At 45.2% G+C, this 24,169-nt stretch overlaps 1 protein-coding gene and 1 long non-coding RNA gene across 5 annotated transcripts in view; both read right to left on the bottom strand.

Moving 5' to 3' along the window:
• Nucleotides 1–24,169, bottom strand: part of grb2b (growth factor receptor-bound protein 2b) — a 59,271-nt gene that overhangs the window by 14,000 nt on the left and 21,102 nt on the right. For all 4 annotated transcript variants that reach the window (XM_060043679.1, XM_060043698.1, XM_060043705.1 and 1 more), the window contains exon 3: nucleotides 2,205–2,302. In XM_060043679.1, the coding sequence (XP_059899662.1) occupies nucleotides 2,205–2,302 (98 nt within the window). The remainder of the gene's footprint in view (nucleotides 1–2,204; nucleotides 2,303–24,169) is intronic.
• Nucleotides 1,678–2,197, bottom strand: LOC132451329 (uncharacterized). The gene is made up of 2 exons (XR_009524043.1): nucleotides 1,946–2,197; nucleotides 1,678–1,900 (listed from the first exon to the last, which is right to left on the bottom strand). It is a non-coding gene; the product is annotated as an uncharacterized LOC132451329 (long non-coding RNA).

Below are 24,169 nucleotides of genomic sequence, written 5' to 3'. Positions count from 1 at the left end.
CAGCCTGGCTCCGCCCTCTTCCGCTACGTAGCCAAGATGGCTGCCGCTGAGTACGAAAAGTGTCCATCGCCACACACTTCGTGATTTGACAGTTTTCAGTACACTTGTTTTCGCCCGATCTGAATCGGAACGCCCTACGTACTCAAACTTAGACTAGTAAGTACGGATAGTATGGATATTGGAACACGGCGATGTAATCATGAAGCGGACGAGGCCACGGCGAAGTCTGGTGTGGGACCATTATGATTTAAAAAATGACTTATTGGGGAGCACTATAGGCCTACCACTCAAGGGGAGGTTAGCATCGAAGCAGAAGTAAAGAACTTTCTGAGCCCCTGGATTGTGGAAAGTTGTTCCCCCGCCTTGCCAAGTTAGCACGGAGGTATTTGTGCATCACGGCAACGTCGGTCCCCTCAGAGCGGGTGTTTTCGGCGGCTGGACTGACGGTCACCAGGCTGCGGTCGCGTCTGACCCCAGAGCATGTCAACATGCTCATCTTTCTGAACAAAAATCCGTAGACTGGTTGTTTAAGTTATAACATGATTGTTTTTTTGATATTATTGTTATTATTTTGGGAAGAAACTAGGGTTGTGTTTCTTTTTAGTTATGTTTATGAGCACCGGCTTCGAGCTGCATGCTCCGTTGCTTAGAGCAGAGTAGCGCATAACTATTGAACGGATCTGGTTTAACTGAGTTGTTCAATTAATAATAAAGATCCCAATGAGGAAAACACGCTGCATTTGTATTTTCATTTCATTTTTGAATATAATTCTTTTTTTTAATTTTAATGTAAAATATTAACGATTAATCGACTAACTGATCGTTAATTCTCCCGATGATCGACTAAGACAACTTAATCGAATGCCCATCCCTAATATCGGCCGGACGATATTATCGTCTGATATTTGCATTTTTTACGTGCATCGGTATCGACCGATATTTTCTTCAGTATCAGCCTTTTTTTTTGTTTTTTGTTATATTTTTTTGCGTGATTTACAGACAGTTCAATAAATATTATTTTCTTTTATCAATTGAGACATTGTAACATTTGTTATCATTGTGTCATTTTTATGAGGTAAATTGAGGGAGGCTTAGCCTGGAAATCCAGACCCACATCTAGAAAGCTGTAGGGTTTGGCAAAGAGTAATGAAAATGGCCGAACTCGAGGGGCGGCACCAAGCATGCATTTGAAAATATCCAAAAATATCCAATCAGAATAATACAAGGGGTGACGTATCCAGACCAGTGAAGCTAACCAATAGATAAGACTCTTGCCATATCTGGTCGGTAAAACAGCAACGCTTTTGGCCCGCCTATATTGATATGCTGTTGATTAATCGATGCGATTGATTAATGTTCTGGGCCAGGGGAGGCCCAGAAAATACACGAGTATATTGCTCGTTCCCAGAGTGACTCGCTGAGCAAATTCAAATTGTGCTCTCATGAGAACTCTGGATTTCAAGGGTATTATCGGCTCCAAATATCGGCTCAAGAACATCGGTATCGGCGATGAAAAAAGGCTAATGAAAAAAAATCGGTATCGGCCCTAAAAAAATCCATATCGGTCGATCCCTACTGAGCACCACCTTAGGCCTAAAAAAATTGTTTGTTTGGTTCTGGTTTCCGACCCAAATTATTTTATGATCATGGAAGAAAAAAATAAATAAATAACTATATGATGCAAACTATAATTACGTTTTTGTAAAGGCACCTCTTCATTCTGTACAAGGATGAGCGCATTCTCTCGTTTTTAAATGAAAACAACCTACCTATCATTCGCTGCCGCTGGAAAAAATAAAATAAAAAAATAAAATAAATTCCCTACCTACCCATGACCTCAACTGACAACCAACAGGAACCAAACTTTTTTTTTTTTTTAGGCCATCACACTGAGCACCACCTTATCTCCATCACACCACCTTATCTCCATTCCACTGAGCAACACCTTATCTCCATTCCACTGAGCAACACCTTATCTCCATCACACTGAGCACCACCTCATCTCCATCACACTGAGCACCACCTCATCTCCATCACACTGAGCACCACCTCACCTCCACCAAACTGAGCACCACCTCACCTCCACCAAACTGAGCACCACCTTATCTCCATCACGCCACCTTATCTCCATCACGCCACCTTATCTCCATCACAGTGCACCCCGACCACCCCACCCAGACAGAGGTAGAGCCTCTGATACTCACAGATGGGGTTTCATCTCGATGTAGTTCTTGGGGATGAAGCCGTCTTTGCCGTTGAGCTCGGCCTTGTACCAGTTCTGGTCGCACTCCTCGTTTAACACCTGGAGGAAGAAAACAGAGCGCTGTTAGCCACGGAATACGGTAGCGTCGTAGCATCGCTAATGGTGTGGATTCCCGCTGTGCATGTTAGCGCAAAGGCTACTGGATGGATTCGATGACAAAGAAACGAGATGCTGATGAAGCAGGATAGTCAGATAGTGGCTACCGTCTAACCCTCCTAAGGACCTTTATCTGTATTCACTGTCTACGCCCTACCAGCTCCTTAATGACCCGTCTCTGTAGTCACTGTCTATCCCCTTACATGCTCCTTTGAACACTAGCTACTAGGCTAGCTTGGGAAGACGTGCGTTTCAGTGGCTCCTATTCAGAACACACACACACACACACACACACACACACACACACACACACACACACACACACACACACACACACACACACACACACACACACACACACACACACACACACACACGTGTGTTTATATGGTTTCTGCATCAGTGTGGCCATTGCCAACAGATCCCGACTGTAGAGGGTTCATTCAAGGAGGTGAGGTTCTCTATATGGGCTGTATGGAGCACGTGCAGCGTCTGAAAGACACGCTGGCTGCAGGACGGTGGTGCCCAGCACCAATACATCACATCCCTCTGTTACAGACAACAGCAAAACAAGGACAGCTTGTACAAGCGGCTCAGCCCCTCAGACGAGCACTGAAACCAGGGGTCTCATGAGGGGTGGCCGGAGGAACCGTGGGGGGTGCTAGAATCTTGAGTGGAGACGTAAAGGCAGGGGTTAATCTAAACCGGGAAAGAGGGGCGCTGCGCCTCCTTGTTTCAACCCAGCGCCTCCTTGTCGAAAATTTTAAATTACTTAAAATCTCCCGGAATGGAGAGCGAGCGAGCAAGACCGCGCACAGGAGACAGACGTGCTCCTAACCGCGTTCGCATCTGTGTAGCGAGCGCGCAGCACAACAGAGAGGGATCTAGAAACTGTGCATGAGGCAGTGTGCAGTGTGCACGTGAGCCTCAGGCGCCTCCTGATTGGCCTGGATCGGAAAGTCAACCAATCAGTTACAGTGTAGGCGGGCTCTTCTCCCGAACCAAATTTATCAGTTCAGTGAATCTGAGAGTGTCTGAGAAGAAAGAAAATATAGCGTTTGGTGACTTAGTTTACAGTGTTTTTAAAATGTCGTACTGGTCCTTCACAAGCCTCAGAATGATCCATTTCTACCTCAAATTTTCAAAAGCTCCCCCCCGCTCGGTCGCTTTGCTCCCTCGCCATTGATGTTTTCCCCCTTGTGAATTTTTTCTAGAAAAACCCCTGCGTAAAGGCGTCACAAACCAGTTTACCAACCGGTCAAGGCAGCAGTCTTCCCCAAGATCTGCAGCCTACTGAACAGACAGAGACCTTTAAAAGTCTCAGGAAACCTCAACAGATACTATTTTTTGTTAATTAGCTATTTCGATTGCGATCTTGGTTTCACAATATTCAAATTTTCTGATTTGGGGTTTTCATGAAATATTTAACTTTTGGTGGAATGTATACTATATAGTATACTGTATAATATAGACAAGTTTCACTTTATACATTTAATTACTGAAATTAATTAACTTTTCAACAATTTTCTAAATCATTGATATGCACCTGTACATGAACGATTACTCATGACGATCCACTCAGAAATGTCCTGAAATACATTTTGCACGGTTTGAATTAGAGACACGGTTGGGAAGGTCTACTGAGGACCGATACCTCCAGTGAACCTGGTTCATGAAAGATCGATGCCTTTAACCATAAGAACCAGGTTCCCCTTTCTTCTAGTACTGCAGACTATGTGGTGGTGATGGGGGAGGCTGCATGAGGCTCAGGGTGGAGTAGAAAGGCTGTGACAGAGGAACACGATGAGAGCTGAGCTTGACCACGTTGGAGACACTAAATCTACCACTGCTCCCCAAGCCATGCAGGACCGCGTTCAACTATATTTACCATTATTTTCATCAATTAATGGATTGATATTTTCAATAATTGAGTTGATGAAACGACCAAATGATAGCAATGAGGAATAATAAAGCACTTGTGGTGAATGATAGGGGTGTAACGGTACGCGTATTTGTACCGAACCGTCACGGTACAGGCACTTCGGTGCGGTTACAGAGGTGTACCACGGTTCGTAAATGTGGCGTACATTTCGCCACATGTACGCCACAAGTCGGAGTTCCACCCGGTCCGTTTAGCCAAAGTATGCTACTCCGACTCCGTAATCCCTTCAGCAGCTCTCCGTCGGGATGTCGGATACGCAATGCAATTGGCCGCCCGATCTATCTTATACAGTATGTATGTTACAAACCATTTAAGCAGTGTTGTAAATACACTTCCAAAGCTTTTCAAATCTTATTTGGTGTTTTATTGGTCCTGGTGCAAAGTAAACAATGTACAAAGTAATTAAGGTAGAAAGTCAAACCGAAGAAGTGATTCAGGAAATGATTTTGTTAGAGGACCAATCACAGCCCTTGCCGTCTCCGTTGCGTCGACCAATAGGTCCATGGTTTCGACGCTGTCCGGCTATGGATAGGGCTCCCTGTGTCTACTTACAGCACTTTAACATGCACACGCATTTGAAAAGGCGCCATCCAGGTGTTACTATCACCGTTGCTGTGAAAAAAAAAAAGCGAGCTGTACGAACCCAGCTCACTGGGAATTCAGAAATGCAAATGCCATAACAAAGTTTATTGGTGTTTTCATTGCTGCTTTTTTTTATTTATTTTTATTCCCCTTAACTATTAACCGTACCGTATCGTACCGTGACTTAAAAACCGAGGTACGTACCGAACCGTGACTTTTGTGTACCGTTACACCCCTAGTGAATGAATGCCCAATCGATCCATCATAACGTGCTCTTATTGAGTGTCTGTTGATTCTCCTCCACCTTGAAACATGGCACGTTCCAGTTTGTCTGTGGATCAGTTCAAAGTGAGCCAACCATCTCAGTGTGGTTCAATATGGCCTTCACAACGCTTTCAGTAGGTCTATCTATTGCGACAGATGGCCATCTCTCCCCCCCCCCCCCCCCCCCCCCCCCCAACACACACACACACGAAGAAATGGAGTGTGTGACATCCTTCCTGACTAGAGAGCGACAGACAGACAGAGGGAAAGAGAGCGACAGACAAAAAATAGACGAGTGAGAAAAATACAGAAAGCTGAAAGAGCTGGCGTGGATAGAGGGACGAAGAGAGAGGGGTGGATGGACTCAGAAGATAAGAGATCACGAAGAGAAGGACTAGAAGGTAGAGAGAGAGACCCTTAAAGAGGGAGAGAAACGAGAGCAGCTCATGGCAGAGTGTGAGCGCAGGTCGGTGAGCCTCTCGTCAACCAGGGTGTGGTTCACCTCCACACGACAGCATGTGGTCGCAGCCCTCCCCAGGGCTGGTCTCAGAGCAGTGCTGTGAATCTCTCCACCCCCCCGAACATTGTGTGGTCGCAGTCCTCCCCAGGGCTGGTCTCAGAGCAGCCTTCTAGGCCACTTCCACCTTACCACCATCACTGAGCTTGGTCGTGGTCTCTTTTTTGTTTTGTTTTTTCGCCCCACATTAAAGTAATAAGAGGTGCAGCTTCAGGTGCTGCCCACAAAGCAGCCCACAAAGCTGTCAATCAAACAGGAGTCTCCAAATATCCATCAACGTTGATTGGTTGATTTGGGCAATGTGGGGATACTAGTTGATTAAATAATGTGAGCGATCGAAGAGCTCTTACCAGGTGAGCTGGAACCCTATAAACAGCCCTCACAGAGTAATGCTTAACGTGGCTCTGTGATTGGCCGCTTCATTTCAGACTATATGCACGTATTATACTAATAAAGCTTCAAAAAGTACAAAGCGATGACGTCAGCAGCTGACTGCGTCACTATCAGTCCGGACCCTCTTACGACAGAGTGGTTTGGTCATTGTGTAAAGTACCAATGAAATTGCACAGCAGGCCACGCCGGAATCAGGCACCCGTAGTGCAGACAAGTTCAGGTTGGCTCATCGTTCGCTGGTTCATATTAACTAGAGCAAAGAAAAAATAATAATGGGGAGCGTGTTTTTCGCTGGTAATGTGAAATAGTCAGATCAGTGTCTGGGAATTAAGCAAATCATTCTAGTAACTCACAGCTGACTGAAAAGAGCCTCAGGCAGAGCATGGGAGTCAGGCATGGCTGTTTGCTACCTTCCAACCCCTCCCCATCCAGAACCATCAGCCTGAGGGCGCGGTGCTACCTCCAAACCTCTCCCTGTCTGGAACCATCAGCCTGAGGGCGCGGTGCTACCTCCAAACCTCTCCCTGTCTGGAACCATCAGCCTGAGGTCGGCTGAAGCACCTGGCCCCGGGCCCAGCGGTTTGCTTCCATGTTACCCAACGCCCACCCCGGGGGGGGGGGGGGGGGGAAGAGAGAGAGAGAGAGAGAGAGCGAGCGAGAGCGAGAGCGAGACCCAAGCTGCTCACATTAACCCAGCGAGCAGCTTGGGGCTGCAGTCTGAGGGGGCTCAGAGCTCGGCCAGTTGGACCCTGTGCTCCAGATGTTTCAGATCCTCAAACTAGTCCCGACCCGTTAGGACCAGCCCCTAGCCACCTGGGGATAAGACCCAGTAGCATCAGTATCCACACTGACCTGCTTCTGAGTGAAACGTAATAAACCCATAATGATTGGAGCCGTCTTTCCAGGAAAGTGTCTAAGCCCTACCATCAGGGGGACAGCGCAGGAAGGGGCGGGCCTACCTCCTCTATATCCAATTCCCAAACAAGGACAGGAAGAAGGCGGGGCCTACACACACACTTGAGTTTGTGATAAGCTGCCTTTGTATGAATGCATTTTAAAGGAGACAAGTTGACGAGTTTTGTACGGAATTACATGTGTTGGAATTTCTTCAGAGAAAATATTCTACATAAAAAAAACTATACGACAAATGATAATCGATTTGTGGTGTGTGAACTAATGATGCTTGTGCTATAGCCCACAGCCATTTGGGCGCTGCGTCACTGACTTCATCACGGTTAGTGGGTTAGCTGGTTAGTTAACCATTTATTAACCGGCACACAGAACTTAACAGCATTCAACTTTTTATTCCACATTTGCTAACTTAGGTTAATATTAACTGCACATTTAGATTAAAACAATGCATAAACAAAGTTATACATTTAGCTATACTATTACAGGTTAAAGGTTGGGTATGGGATTTGCGAAACGCCAGCAGATTTTGAAAATACACAACTCAAATGGTCCTACCCCCTCTCCTTCAACGCTGACTCTGACTCCACCCATTCCAAGTACCTGGACGCGCAATCATGCACGAGCGCGAACAGAGATGCGAACTGTTTCGGCCCGTGGCAAAGCGAGTCATCCTCGCTGCTGTCCAAGGCATTTTGAGACGCAGCATTTATTTAATGCTCATATGACCTAGTGCTGAAAAAAGGTTATTTTACATTAAACGGTCACATAAATCATTACTATTTTTAGAAAATGTATGTTTGTTTCATATAATTGTATTGGAAGTCCTGGTTTTCACTAGGGTTGCCGCGGTGTGGACATTTTACACCGAGTAATACACTCGTCTCAACACCGGTATTACCGAGTATAAACGGTATAAACTTTGAAACTAGGTCAACCGCCACACAAGCATCGTTTTTTAGACCCTTCTCGTCCTTCAGTTGCCGCCAACGTTCGAAAGCAGCGCCTAGGATTATTCTTGATTTCAGTTTTTCTCTTTCAGCGTTTTTATTATCAATTACTCTCTGAAAAAGAGTTTTCCTTCTCTTTGCTGGTGGTGGTGGTGGTGGTGGCGTCTTGTCTGCCATGGAAATTGTCTTCTACTGCTAGGTCCAAATGTGGATTAACTAGTTCCAGTAGCTACCGCAGGATAACAACAAACAGGAGCTTGTTCTGGGTCACGAGTACTGCACGAAGGGGTCGCGCGCGGGGGAGTGCAGTACGACCGTTTGATTGACGTACTTACTGTCCAATGCAACTCGGTGGCAATGCAAATGATTGGCTGGAGTTTTTCGAGCCCTGCCCGTTCCACAGATGATTGACAAGTTTAATTTTCATGTCAGTACTTCTAACTCAGTGGCTGTAAGCGGGTTATGATAAGGATTTCAAGTAATTTTGCAAAAATGGCCAAAAAAGCGAATTCCATACCCAACCTTTAAGCTACTTGGTAGTAAATTAAGTCATTAAGATTAGCTCCAACTTCACCAGCTGCATCTTTGAAGTTATGAGGCCTACATAATAATTCATCCCTACTTTTAATTGATTCAGTATTTTTTAAATAAAGGCCACTTTCACTTAAGTAAAGTAATTGAGTTCCTCCCCCTCACTGCTTCTGCCACCACCGGTCCGTATCAAATATGCAGACAGTGCACTGTTGCTCTGACTGCAAGTTGCCAGTTTATGTTATTCATGGCAAGCTGTTCACAGTAATTAAAGATATGGAGTTCAGTGCACCTTATGAAAGCAAACGCGTGCAGAATTGGTCCATCAGAGAACGTATTAATACCATTATGTCTCTGGGGAGGTCACTGCTCTCTGCTGGTGGTCATAACACCCCGACCTTGCTGCGCCTCTAGTCTGCACGTAGATAGGAACAGAGGAAGGTCTGACTGCTTCAACATCTTGTTGCTTCTCTACTTGCTGTAATGTTCAGTTAACTCTGATCACCACAAAGTGTAGTAGACCCCTACGGCGACAGAGTCAACCATGCAAGGCGACAGCCAGCTCGTCAGGAGCAGTTTAGGCCCCGTCCACACAAAGCCGATTTCATGGCGAAACCGCAAAGGTCTTGTACGGTTCGGCCTTCCGTCCACACAAAGCCGGTGAATCCGCTGACCGAAACCGTAAACTTCTGAAACCACCCTCGGAGGTGGTATCAAATATACCCGGTTTCGTTTTGGATTCGTGTGGACGCCTGAAACCGACTGAAACCATAAACCATGACGTCATCGCCCCACCCCTCGACCCTCTAGCCAATGACTGTTAAGCCCGCAGAGTCTCAGAACTCACAACAAAAAAGATGATGGCGGACTACAGGCTTGTAATCGTTCTGCAGCAGATCATGTCCCTTGTTGGGTTGCTAAGCCATTATTTATTGGGACTGTTGACTGACTGTTTGTTTGTGTTGTTAGTGGTTCGGGGGGCAGCCTTTATGCACATGCTCGCCTCTTATTATTTAATTTTCTTCTGGATTTCTGTAGCAGAAGCAGCGCCCCTTATGGGCCTGGCATGTGTACTACAGCGTTTCTACAGATCTACCCGGTTTCGCTTGACTCCGTCTTTACGGAGATACTCCGAAACCGGATAGATCGAAACCGGAACGGTTTCACCCGTTTCGGCTTAGTGGGGACGGGGCCTAAGTGTCTTGCTCAGGGACACATCAACAATCAGCTAGGAGGAGCTGGGGCTCGAACTACCAACCTTCCGGTTACAAGACAACTGCTCTCCCTCCTGAGCTAAGGCGACCCACATCTCGCACCCGTGCAGGTTGACCCACATTCATCTTCTTCTTAGGGGTGTGCCAAAAAATTGATTCATATAAGAATTTTATTTTCAGAACAATTTTTAAAGCTACTGAGAGATATTAATGTTTTGTGCAACAGTTGTGTTCCACATGATATTTTTGGTACTGCAACATTCCTGTGAAATGAAAATGCATCTTGTTCAACTGTACCATTTTTATTATACAGAAGCACTTTATTTTTGTTCCTATTTATTTTATAGCTAGCTTCTTAGAGTAGCAGTTGTGGTCCAGACACAGTGGAAAAGGCACTTTCCTTAGAATTTAAAAGGCAGCATGTTTAACTGCACTATTTTTTTTATAGACTTATTTTTGTTACTTAAGCAATATGTGATATTGCTTTTATGCAACAGTTGCAACAATTCCATCTAAGCATGGATAAATGTTTAAAACTTAGGGTGCACTCACAATAGGCCATCTGGCCGTGGCCGTCTTCACACCTAACCGTGCTCAAATCTGCCAGTGTGAGTGTGGCCAGTCTGACCAGGCCAGGCCAACTTGGGGAGAGGTGTGCTGCTACGGTACGGGCCGCCACGGTACAGATGCTAATGAGCCGACACGCACGGCTACACAACCTGAGCTGGATGACGTATAGTCCATGCGACGACCATGGACATAATAAAGGCAACGAGCCTTCTTTCCCATTAAACGGTAAACATGGCATCAAGCGGTTCAACTGTTGGTTCACGTTGGTCCCATAGAGAAGTCGAGTGTCTGTTAGCCATTTGGGCAGACGATGCTATTCAGACTCAGCAAAGTGCGAACTGTGTTCTCTGTGTTGTCCAATGTTAAAACTCTGACTGGCGGCAGACTTTATTATGGTCCATGCAGCGGACGCTTGGTGATGACGTGTTACGACGTGATGACGTATGTACAAGAGCCTACCGTGGCCAGACCACAGTTACGAAGGCCAATGGCCACGGCCAGATGGCCTAGTGTGAATGCAGGCCAGAGAACAATTGGGCCAGTTGAGCACGGTTAGGTGTGAAAACGGCCAACGGCCACGGCCAGATGTCCTAGTGTGAGTGCACCCTTCATAAATGTGAAAAAGACACTTTAATGTCTCCATTTTTCATTCTGTCTTGCAAAGCAGACTGGAGCAGATCATGAGGATCCTTTGCACACCTATAGATTGAAGCAGAAATCCTTATGAATCAAATCGTTTTTGAATCGTATCGTAGCCCCAAAAATCTGAATCGAATCGTGAGATAGTAAAAGAATCCCACCCCTACATCTTCTCACACAATCCTTTTTAAAAGCATATGTCACACTGCACAGCCCTGCACTAAAGAAGTAATTGCTGCGTCCAGCGGACATGTTTTAGTTATTGGTTCCTCATTTTCCATGGAGGCAGTGAGGGTCAGCTGATGAACTAAGGTAGGACCAACAGACCTCATGCTCTACACTAGGACAAGACGCACCCAACTCGTTTGTAAAAGATAACCTGGATTAATCATTATCTTAACCTTAAACTTTTAGGAGGAGTTTAAGATTGGGGATTTATCTGATGAATGATGCTTACTAAATCAAGGGTTTCGTTTCCGCTTTAACTTCTGTGTCAGTTGCATTATAGCCTGAAAAGAGGAAGCGTCAGAGAGGAAGATGCAAAATGAGCCCTTTTGAGTCTGTGGATAACGGGTTAGAGCTATAAATAAATTACAGCCAGCGACACACTCTCCTCCACCAGTATACATCATTTAAACAGACTGGCTGGAGAGAACTGAAGGATTCCTAAAATAAAAGGTTTCCTTTGATACTCCAGATATATAATTATATTACGTCTATAGATATTTATCACAATCCATAAGAAACAATGCATGCTGGTTAAGGCAATTTTCACATCAAACGATTCATTTTCCAGATCAGAGTTATGTTCTCAACACTTGAAAGCCTCTGAAGTCTCTTTAGAGCTTGAGTGGCATCTGTTCCAGAGCGAGCCAGAAAGGTGTTTGGCCGTTGAGACCCTTCAACAGGCAGCACAGAGCTATGGGCAAGGCCACAGGCTGAGAAAATCTGCTTGAACGTGCAAAATTCAAAACATTATATAGGTAACCGAGTCCCCTAGATCGATGTCGTCCTTAAAGCTAGCCGTGTCCTAAGTTAGCAGGCGAAGAATATCGTTTCAGCTCCTTCATGTGAAGATCGATGCATTTGAAGGCACGTTAACTGAGGAAGTCTGCCACTATATTATTTACATTTAGGTCATTTAGCAGACGCTTTTATCCAAAGCGAATTACATTTACACTTGGCATTGCCACCCAAGCTCTAAAGAGACTCGTCACTATAGGCGTCCCTACAGTCCAGCATACAAACACCCAGATCTGTCTCTTTCCTAAAGATTCGGGCCGATGTCGGAGGGTGGGGAGGAAGATAAGCACAGACCGGGTGATTTGGGTCCAGCCCCTGTCGATTAAGTGTCTATTGCCACAGCATGTAAATGGCAATGCACAAGTATAAATGTCAGGGCAAAATTTGTAGGCCATTAACAGCATGAAGCTGTGACAGGGATAGGGATGTAACGTTACCGGTGTAACGGTAAACTAAACCACGATAAAAAAGTTGTCAATAACAATAACCTCAATCAAAGTATTATCTCAGTGGATAACCGCGCACGCGGTGTGGAAACCTTGTGCTTAAATCCTTCCCAGCGCTTCATCCGAGACTCCTGAAGTTGCAGCGCAAGCGCGCCGTGCAGCCTACAACATAATGTTTTTAAGTTTCTTGAAGTTGGAATCATGGCGGAAGGAGGAGACGACATCGCTAAAGACATCCAACAGCCTTCTTATAGGGATGTGCACTTCTGGCAAAAATACTATATATTACAATATTCGCTGAGTATTCGAATCATATTCGAAAATCGGTCAATCAAGAACCCCCACCCACGAACGCACATACGCACGCACCTCGGATACACGCACACACAATGACACAGGGAGAGGCTTTTATGATTAGTATGAAATCAATCTGTTTATTTCACCAACTGCTCCATCAACATTCAACCTTCCGCTGCCACTGCGACGCAGGTGGGTTCTGTCTCTCTACCTTTTCCGTGCTAGTGGACAGATGGTGAAGCTCTCTCTGACTAGCGGTGTGTCTAATGTCTGAGTGAGGATTAGGTTTCCCGGACACCTATATTCTAACTACGGTGCGTAGCGCATCCCATCGACAACCTCCTCATTATAACGCTCATACAGACGACAAAAGCTGATAAAAAGTATCAAAGTTGGCAAGAGTCGTAACCATGGGGATAACCCCCCCCCCCCCTTTCCTAAAACTGTCGACCGACTTAAAAAAAAAAAAAATCACTGGTTCACTGGCCCTTTAAGGCAGGAAGTGTTCAGGTCTCTCCCATCACTGTACCTCTGTCCATCATCGTGCTTTCAATCAGACATGCTGGTTCTAGTTCCTCTTTTGTTAAAGGTCAAAGTTCAAGGGATAATCTCCTGCACAGCTGCTGCAAAAACACACACACACACTTTGTCGTATGTAATCATCACCCTAATCCAATAATCACTGTATATACTACGGTTAATATGACCTTTATCGCTGCGTTTATGTAATTAACAACAGTCAGAGTAGGGGGTTGGTACGCATAACACAGAACAATTTGCTCTCAAATCCCGTGTGAAAACATGTTTAATCAAACATCAGCGAGCCATTATAAAATACCGTAGTTTGACTTTCCTGTCTCCCTGGTGACACTTTGGTTGCGCGAGAGACTTCAGGGAGACCCTCAAGATACTGGGCTGTCCAATCAGAGCCTGAGGAAGACCTTCAGAGTCTTGGCTGTCCAATCAGAGCCTGAGGAAGACTTTCAGAGTGTGGGCTACCCAATGAAGTGGAGCGGGAGCAGTGATTGGTGGATTGGCCTTGACACTGGGTGAAGGGCAGAGAAAGGAACAGGCATCGGTCGATGGACCGATGGCTGACTGCAGCCATTCATTTAGGAAGCTAACCAGTAAAAGCAACACATTGGGCTACAAACCACCATAAAACCACGCAATACAGCTCACATCCCTGGCAGTGGCAACGCATTGCTCCCAGATAGCAACCGAGGGTTCCAGGGAAATGGAAGAAGAGGTGGAGGAGAGAGCAGAGGAGACAAAATGGATTCAAAGAGAGAGCAGGAAGAAATAGTCCTACCTGACCCACGATTGTTCGACTGAGCACTTGAGTCTCCTCGAACAATGATTAGACTTAAAATTTCAGGGTACGGCACAATGCCATGGCTGGCCTCTTCCTCCGAAGCCGGAAGCCGTGTTGTCAACGTTAACAAGGTTAACCTCAGGTTCCTCAGACAGGTAAGGGTAACGTTACTAAGCAGCACAAACTGTGGGCTAACTGCAGCATTGAAGCATTTATGGGGGAGCTTTCCCATTTAAAAAATGAATGTCAGGCCCTGCACTAGTCTACCAGGGCCCAGGATTAGGAGGAGGGGAGGAGGGGTAATCTTCTGGCTGGGCAGGCTGGACAGATGGAGTCAGCCAAGCTAAAGCTGGCCGACCCTCTGCCAGCACCATCACCTGATCTTTGGACCCCCCCTCCACCCCCAATTAGGTGAGGGACTTGATGGACTAAAATCGGTCCTGCGGAGTACCAACTGTCTAAGCGGCGAAGCGCTACCTGGTCCTTAATGACCCATCTCTGTATTCACCGTCTATGCGCTACCTGCTCCTTAATGCCCCGTCTGTGTTCTGTCTAACCTCTACCTGCTCCTTAATGACCCGTCTCTGTATCCACTGTCTAACCGCTACCCTAATGGATAGGCAATCAATAAGTAACCAAAATAAATATCTATGAGGACAATTATTAACGAGCACCATGCTTGATAGAATTCCCAGCTATCTCTAAAGGGTTTTAAAAGTGTTCATCTGAAAATAGATTCAGATGTGTGGACATTTATCCAACAAACCCGAAAGGTAAAGTGTTTCTAAAACGTTAATCTCTGCCCCGGCGGTGGCTTTGTCTGGTCGTCAATGGTCATATAATAAATGCACGTACGTAAATAGACACAGGCCACAAGCTAATGATAGAGAGGAAGATCAGAATCAAATTTAATCTGACCCTACTGTGTGTATATGTGAGGGTTAGGCTTCGGAGTCTTTGTCGGCTGGCAAGCTTTTCTCAACTCAAATAATGATCCCAATTTACTGTGTCAAATTGCACTGTCGACGTTTCATACAATCCTGACACTAAACTTATTTTGACACACACCAATTTGCAGCCTGACAAATTACAGCAATCATAATCCTGGCTTTGTAGTCCGAAGCTTTTGATACCGCGCAAAGAGGCTTGAGTCTGATCCCCGGCATCTGACACTTTCCCAATTTGTAATAAGTTTTCGGTTTACCTGCGATTACTAAAAGTAGGCGATCACTCTATCGGAGAAAGTGAGCATCTGATAAAATACCTGTTGGCAATTGTTTCACCATAGTTTTGTTTTAACCATCTACACCAGGGGTGTCAAACTCATTTTAGCTCAGGGGCCACATGGAGGATAATCTATTCCGAAGTGGGCCGGACCGGTAAAAATATGGCATAATTATGTAAAATTAAACATGCTGTGAGCACACCAAACACAGGTTTCCCATTTACTTCCGTGAATAAAAAGGACGATGACCATTTTTCTCAGAAAACACTGCACTCTGTGTCCACTTTTCATCTTTTTGACAGACATTTTGGGGCAATGAGAGTGCCAAAGCGCATAATGTTGAAAGTATAAGGCAAAACGACAAGGTAGCTCCGGGCTAGCTGCACTACCTGTTTATACTTGCTCCCTGCTCAGCCCCGGTATAAAGTTTGCTTGCTTAACATAATTGCTATTGCGACTTCTAGTGGACACATTAAGAACAGCAGTTTCCTTCATTGAAAAATAGTAGATCATTTTACGTTACATTCCAAAGCGACTTCCAGTTACACACAATTGTCCAGTAGTTCAATGTACAACAAATTAATCAGTGCCAGTCAATGCAATCCATGTAATGCTAGGAAGGATTTTTATAATAAAAAAAAAAATAAAATAAAAAAAAAAAGTACTTTTTTTTTTTACAATACTGTACTTCACAAAATCATCTCGCGGGCCGGATTAAACCCGTTAGCGGGCCTGATCCGGCCCGCGGGCCGGATTAAACCCGTTAGCGGGCCTGATCCGGCCCGCGGGCCGTACGATTGACACCCCTGATCTACACCATTGGTTCTCAAAGTGCGGCACGCGGGCCAATGGCGACCCGTATAACAGTTAGGATAATTACAGGTCCATGAAGGTATTCACAGTACGGATGCAGTCAGAGGACTGAGTCGAGGACTGAAAAGGTTGTTCGCTCCACTATTCTACAACATGTACAGTGACCATGGCATTGGTTACCATGAGAAGAACCCCTGATTTCACTTGGTCACTTATTTAAAGTAAGGCTACAGCGGTCAAAATACACCATGGTCATGTTAAAGGCACCCAGTGCAACTTTATGTAGACATTCAATGAAAAATAAACATTCAATTTCTTGTCTTTTTTACACGTAGTAAGTTTCAATAACTCCATACCATTACATATCGACATTCAAGGAGCAAAGATGAGACGTCGTTGTGTGGTGAGAACTGATAGAAAATCGTAAACAACAACAATCGCCGGTGGGGAGAAGCCATTTTTCCATTGACTGGAAGCCTGCTTTATTTATTGTAGGTTACAAAAAATAAAGAAAATGGCGGCATTGTTGTTGTTATCGATTTTCTATCAGTTCTCACCACACAACGACGTCTCATCTTTGCTGCTTGAATGTCGGTATGTAATGGTATGGAGTTATTGAAACTTACTACGTGTAAAAAAGACTAGAAATTGAATGTTTATTTTTAAGCCTCGAAAGTTGCACTGGGTGCCTTTAAAAGTGTGATGTGGCCTTTTGTAAAACGGAATTTTAGCAACGCCTCCTTTCAGCTCGGCGTAAAAACCGGAGTGGAACGCAGACCAGCGTGGTGACAAGTGCGGCTCGTCGCGCAGAGGGCTAATGGTCTGACGCCACATGTTCCTTATGGAGCCAAGGGGGGCCATCAGGTGCAATCACTTAACAACCCCACATCTCGAAAAAAATATGGTTTATTCACTCCTCTTTTAAATACCATTGCTGCAGTCAGCAGAGAGCCAGCGCCCCTCAGTGTGTGAATCGACCTGGATACGAGATGCCCTCCAACTGAATAATATTGGTTTCTATGGAGAGGAGATGGAGCCTCTCCTCTATATGCTTCACTAACAGGTGTGTGAATCGACCTGGATATGGAGTCCGTAGCGAATAGTAATACAACGTTGGGTCTTAAGCAATAACACAGCACTCTGCTCTCCTGAAAATATAATTCACATTTCATATATATTTCAATACTTTACTGGCAAATGCACTGCACAAGGTCAGATTCAAGGAGCTGCTTTTAATCAAAATGCTAAGGCGCCCTAACTTCTACAGCTCTTCATCAATATTACAGTCTGAAAGCCTTGACGGGCCCCCAAGGACCACCAAAAGAGATTTAAGACTAACTTTGAGAAGTAAAGCACATAAGATCAGAGAGTTGGATGAGTTAGAAGTCTCCAATATAAAGAATAAGAGCTGCAACAATCAACTATTGACTGTCTTTATCGCGTTACAACCCTTTTCTGGTGAAAAGTCTGGTACGGACGTAGAACTTCTGAGATGAAAGCAGAGTTCCGACGTTGGCCAGCACAGTGCAGGCTGACCCGGAGGTGCCTGAATCATTTCTATATTTGCGTCCTCTATTCAACCTGTCCACTGCTGGACATCTGACCTCCGCTCTCAAAGGAAGCCAAACATTTCCTCACCGATTAAGACGTCTTCCTAAAGGTTCCTGGACCTGATTCAGTCCGAACAGGCCTCAGAGTATCCAGAGGGCCATGGCAGAAATGTTGAGGGCGTGAGTTCAGAGTGAATGTCACTGTGTGCTGGGTGGGAGCAACAGCATAGTACAGAGCTGTCTGAACCTGTCTGCGTGTGCTGGGTGGGAGCTACAGCACAGTACAGAGCTGTCTGCACCCTGCCGATGGGGCACAATGCCCAGCCTGCACTGTGGACACAGCGGCAGATGTAGCCCACCATGGTGTGCAAGTGAGTGCGTATGCATGTGTGAGTGTCTGTATGTGCCAGTGTGCGTGTCAACTCAAAAGGAACACTTCCTGCCATCCCAACACGCAGGCTCATTACGAACAGTCCTGACTCCACTCTTGCAGTTTGTCAATAATTAATACGACCATCGAACCCCCAACCTTTTCCCTTCTCAGTACAAAACGCCCGGGTCAGAACAGCCGCTACGATCATCTAGTGTCCTTTACAAACCTGCCGCTACATACCTGCTCTGACCCATGGAATCCCATCTATGTGGTGGCTACGTCCTGGCACTTAAAAACAGTACTCAGCATTGTTTAGCATCTTACCCTAGCTATCTCTGTTGTATACAGGGAATGGTTAACCTAGCGATTGTTAGTGCTTGGTTCTATGAACATCCTTACTGTACCCACAGCGATATATTGTTGTTTCTCTTTCTTCTGACTAATGTAGTTATTGTAAGTAGCTTCTTACAAAAGCGATGAACAGACCTCATGACCTCTAAACTTAAAGGACTGTTGAACTGTGTTGGGATGCCGGGCGGTCTGATGTATACGATGTCTAGGTAAAGCGAGGGTGGACCTCTGACATTCTACACAGTATTTGGCATTTGTAAAGCGTACGTTATCCCCCTGACCCGTATTGTTCTGGACAACGCGGCCCCGGCTGCTGTCCAGAGCACATGAGAAAGGCCACCCATTTGCTGGGCTTTCGTCCTCAGTTCTTTGAGACAAGTAGGGAAAAAATTAAACAAAAACGGCATTTAAATAATGTCCTCTCCTCACCTCTCACACAACCGGCGGTGCTGAGGGACAAAGAAGGACAGAGAGAGAGACACAGACTGAGAGAGAGAGACACACAGAGACACAGACAAACAGTCAAAGAGGCAGAGAGACACCTTGAGGGACGGAAGCAGAGAGAGAGGATGAGAGAGAGCATGATGGAGTAAGACACTGCTGGGTAATGACTGTTTGGAGCGGTCTGGAAATTACCATGATCCTAGAGGCCATCACCACTTGTAGGGTTCCGACGCCTCACAGCCAAAGGCACATGTTGGGCTCAGGTTTAACCGATGTCAACGTCAGAGGAGGGGGTCTCAGGGTTAACCCTCGCTCCCCCTCAGAGGAGGGGGGCAGCCTCAGGGTTAAACCCATGTCACCGTCAGAGGGGGGCTCAGGGATAACCCTTGCTCCCCCTCAGAGGAGGGGGGCTCAGGGTTAACCCATTTCACCGTCGGAGGAGGGGGTCTCAGGGTTAACCTAGGGCTGGGCGATAAACTGATTTTATCGATTAACTCGAGTGTGTAGCTCATGTCGACTTGTTTAAAGGAAAGGAAAATCGGTTTTCTCTTCAACATCCGTCAAAGGTTCCCTCTCAGCTCCCGTAGTTCGGAATGGGCTCAGCCCTCCGAACTACGGAGTAGTATCACTTACCAAAGTGATACAAAAACATGGCAGCGAGCCGGGAAGAATACGTTCCTAAGAAAGGGACGGTGTCATCCATTATTTGGAATTGGTTCGCGTTCAAGAGGTCAGATTTAGACCAGACAACACCCCGCTGCCAAGTCTGTTCGAAGTCTGTTGCTAGCAAAGGCAGCAGTACGATGAATTGACTGCAGCACATCAGGCAAAAAACATCCCGCCGAATGGGAGAAATCTTGTGAGCAGCGGAATAAGAGAGACTGCGGCACCACAAGCACCACACGCACAGCCACTAAAATACAGACCACCATCACAAACCTTTGCCAACTGCATCCCATATGAAAAGGATTCGCCCCCCTGGAAAGCCAAAGCTAATGTGATCGGTATGTATATAGCAAAGGATATGGTCCCAATTCAGTCCCTTGCCCTCGTCTTCAGTACTCCACCGTTGGGGTACTGAGACGCCTTAAAGGGTGCCGTAAAATTCGAGCTACACACCCCCTCCGTTGATTGGTCGACAGAATCGTCACTTCCGGGCGACGTGGGGATAAACCAAACAAACACATTCCCCGCAAGGTATTTCTGGACAACAGCGGGAGCTTAGTTTATTGAAGAACATGTTGCACAAAAGTTTGCCGGCCTTCTTGGACAGCCTACATTGTTGCGCTTTGTTTACGTAGCTGCCGCGGCGATCGACATCCGGCCTACCATAAAGGGTACTGTCGGCGGTGGAAACGCGACCTCGGAACTGAGCTGGGCTATACCGCCCCCTCCCTACCGGACTGAGGCAAACCGAACCGCACCCTGCAGTGGAAACGCGGCATTACTGTGCAATTTATCAACAACGATTGGACTCTGCGAAGCGTCTGCCTTCATACGGCATACTTTCCAGAGGACCACAGAGGTGAAATAATAGCCCAGGGGCAAAGAGATGCCCTAAAGTCATGGAACCTTGCCGAAGACCGACTCATTTGAATGACTACTGATAGCGGCAGCAACATGATCAAAGCTCGGCACAACCTCCAGTGCTTTGGACACAGATTGCACAATTATATCGGTAAGTCTAAATAATGGCTATGAATCAAGTGATATTTTTTCCATTCTCAAGACAATTAATGCATCATGTATTTAATACATTATACCAAGCCAATATTTTGACAAAATGTGTATTTAAATCTTGATATTCCCTCGGGATCTATCCACCCATCCATCATATGGCTATGAATCAAGTGATATTTTTTTCTATTCTCAAGACAATTAATGCAACATCATGTAATTAATATATTATATCAAGCCAATATTTTGACAAAATGTGTATTTAAATCTTGAATTTCCCTCTATGTATCTATCCATCTATCTAATCATAATGTTATACATGCTGTGTGTGTGTGTGTGTGTGTGTGTGTGTGTGTGTGTGTGTCCTTTGTGCATGTTCATTCATATTTTGCAGAAATTGTAGCAAGACTGAATGAATGTAGTGGTATCACTAAAATGTGTTTTGATTTATGTATTCTTCATTTACTACAGAGAATGGTGTGAAGGACCCACGGATAGTTCATGCTATCGGGGTATGCAAAAAGGCTGTCTCTGCCTTTTCTTACAGCTGAAAAATAAAGAAGAGACATGACTGAAGTACAGGCAAAGCTTGGTCTACCCACTCATCGGCTGATAAGAGTCCCTGACCAGATGGAGTTCACGCCAAAGAATAATAGAGATTTCTCGAATAAGAGAAGGCTCTAGTCCGTGTCCTGGGTTCAGACAAGAAAAGTCACCATCTTGTGCCCACTTGGCAAGATCTGGATGTGTTGGGAGTCGATAAATAAAGCAGTAAAATCCCTCCAAGAATTCACTGATGCACTCTCCGGGGAGTCTTATGTCAGTGTTTCCTACATTAAACCAGTGCTCCATCTGTTCCAAACCAGTCTCCTACAGCCAGAGGAGGAAGATACAGAGCTCACGAAAACAATAAAAGGAAATATCATGCAGTACCTTGACGACAAATACAGCGACCCTGTAAAAGATCAAATCTTGGACATTGGTTGACCCAAGGTTCCGCACAACCTACATTGACCCAGACAATGTGGAACAGGTCAAAAAAAGTTGTGTTAGCTCAGTGTTGCTGAGCTGATGTCTCCTGGGGGCATTGTTACATGCCACCGGGTATGTCTAAAGCCAGAGGTCGTAGACAGGCTTGTCTTCCTGGCAATTTTTTTTGCCAGGAAGAAGCGCATGTTCCAACTTAAAAAACCACCTTATATGCTCATGCACTGATTTAATGCTTTGTTGAATGTTATGTTGGCACTTTATCAGAACTAACTTATCATTATGGGGGGGGGGGGGGGTCGCAGGGACCTGCTGCACACACTAGAGGAGAGCTGCAGTACAGTCAGTGCAGATCCCGGTTTAACTCGTGGTTTACAGGCTGGAGAGGTCTGGGTTCACGTTGGGTTGAGATTAGGGATGGGAAACGATCGTTGAATAGTCGGAGTCACGTAGAATATCGAATGTGACAATCATTATTATTTACATGGCTCTTTCCAATGCTGTTGAACGCTCCGTTCACTTGCATGGGCCTTCACAACTTCCAGTGGTGAATAATTTTTCGATAATTCACCGTTGCTTAGTTTATAATGACCGCTGTCAAGCGGTCATTCCGGACTACTCCGGAAGTAGTCCGGTAACTTAACTAGGGGTGTAACGGTACACAAAAGTCATGGTTCGGTACGTATCTCGGTTTTTAAGTCACGGTACGGTACGGTTAACAGTTAAGGGGAAAATTAAAAAAAACTGCTTGTTTCTCAAGCTGTAGATTAGCAGCAATGAAAACCCCAATAAACTTGGCTATGGCATTTGCATTTCAGAATTCCCATACAGGGGTTGTTGAAATAGTGATGTGAACTGGGTTTGCACAGCTCGTTATTTTTTTTTCACAGCAACGGTGATAGTTACACCTGGATGGTGCCTTTTCAAAAGTGTGTGCACGTTAAAGTGCTGTACATAGACACGGAGAGCCCTCTCCATAGCCGGAGAGCCTGTTGGTGACCCTCTCCGTAGCTTACGTGCAAATCCAATATTTGTAACTATCCTTCGATGCCATGGACCTATTGGTCGACGCAACGGAGACGGCAAGGGCTGCGATTGGTCCTCTTACAAAATCATTTCCTGAATCACTTCTTTGGTTTGACTTTGCACCTTAATTACTTTGTACATTGTTTACTTTGCACCAGGACCAATAAAACACCAAATAGGATTTGAAAAGCTTTGGAAGTTTATTTACAACACATTGCATTGCGTATCCGGCATCCCGACGAAGGGCTGCTGAGCGGATTACGGTGTTGGAGTAGTAGACTTTGGCTAAATGATCCGTGTGGAACTCCGACTTCAAGTTTTAAATTCTGCATCGCAAAACAAGCCTTTACATTCGCCATATTAACGCTATGTACACCACATTTACGAACCGCGGCACACCTCTAACCGCACCGAGGGACAGTGCCTGTACCGTGACGGTTCAGTACAAATATGTGTACCGTTACACCCCTATTATCAACCCCGGAATCCTCGGTTGCTAAGCGACGTCAACGACTTTGGCAGACTATTTCTCTGCTGATCAACACTACGAATGCTGGTAACAAATAAATTGTAAAAAGACACACCGTGTGAAGTTATTTTTTTGGCCATAGTTTCCATATGCTAAAGACGTGTCTAGTTCACCGTCATGCAGGCTGTGTTCAGTAAAATAAATAGCGATCTGTTTTCGGCGCATGTAGGCCTATCGGCCTAATACCACGTTGAAATAATTTTGATGTTGAATATGCATGGCGCAGTTGTTGAAATAAACAGATTGATTTCAAACAAATCATAAAAGCCTCGCCCTGCGTCATTGTGTTTGCGCGTATACGAAGTGCGTGTGTGCGAGCATGGGGGGGTTCTTGTTCGACCAATTTTCGAATATTACTCGAATACTCGAATAATATCGAATTGTATTTTTGCCAGAAATGCACATCCCTAGTTGAGATGCAGCGTTTGGTTCTACCTGGGGTTACATGGAATGGTGAACTGGTGCTACTTGTGTTTAAATGCTGAGCTGACCTCAGACCAGGTTTACATGGGGTCATGACCCGGGTTAGGGCTGGGCGATAAACCGATTTTATCGATTAACTCAAGTGTGTAGCTCACGTCGACTTGTTTAAATGAAAATCGGTTTTCTCTTCAACATTCGCCAACGCCTCCCTCTCAGCTCCCGTAGTTCGGAATGGGCTCAGCCCTCCCCCCGCACAGAGTGGCATTTAACAAAGTGATACACAAACATGGCAGCGAGTGTGACAAGCTGTATACAACAATTTATTCATGTATGTATAATCTATTTTGAGGTAAACATAATTCATTTGAAATATATCTGTGTGGTTTAATAATTCGTCGATCTGTTGGTAATTCGTCGATCTGTTGGTAATGCCTTGGGGCTCCAGTAGGGGGATCGCGCTCCTCTTCCTCATTCAATACAGAAGAGTGAAGGAAAGAGCTGCCTGTGCGTCTTTCTCATTCTTCTCCCGTTACTATTCCCTTTTTTTTTAAGGCAATTACCATTTGCAAAACACTGTATATTTATGAACACATGTTGAAAGTTTGAATGTTATGATGGCACTTTATCAGAACTACCTCTTAACATTAGTAATATTTTATGTTTACAGAAATATTTTATTTTATATATTTTACATTTTATGTAATGTTACTGGTTACACTGTTTACAATGGCAGGGCCTGCCATAATGCCTTTTTCTGTAAATCGATTTAAATCAGAAATCTGATTTTTTGTGAAAGAATCTGGGATTCTTTTTTTAGGCC

Source organism: Gadus macrocephalus, chromosome 2 (genome assembly GCF_031168955.1).
Source record: "Gadus macrocephalus chromosome 2, ASM3116895v1".
NCBI classification, from domain to species: domain Eukaryota; kingdom Metazoa; phylum Chordata; class Actinopteri; order Gadiformes; family Gadidae; genus Gadus; species Gadus macrocephalus.
This window is presented reverse-complemented; position numbering and strand designations above follow the sequence as displayed.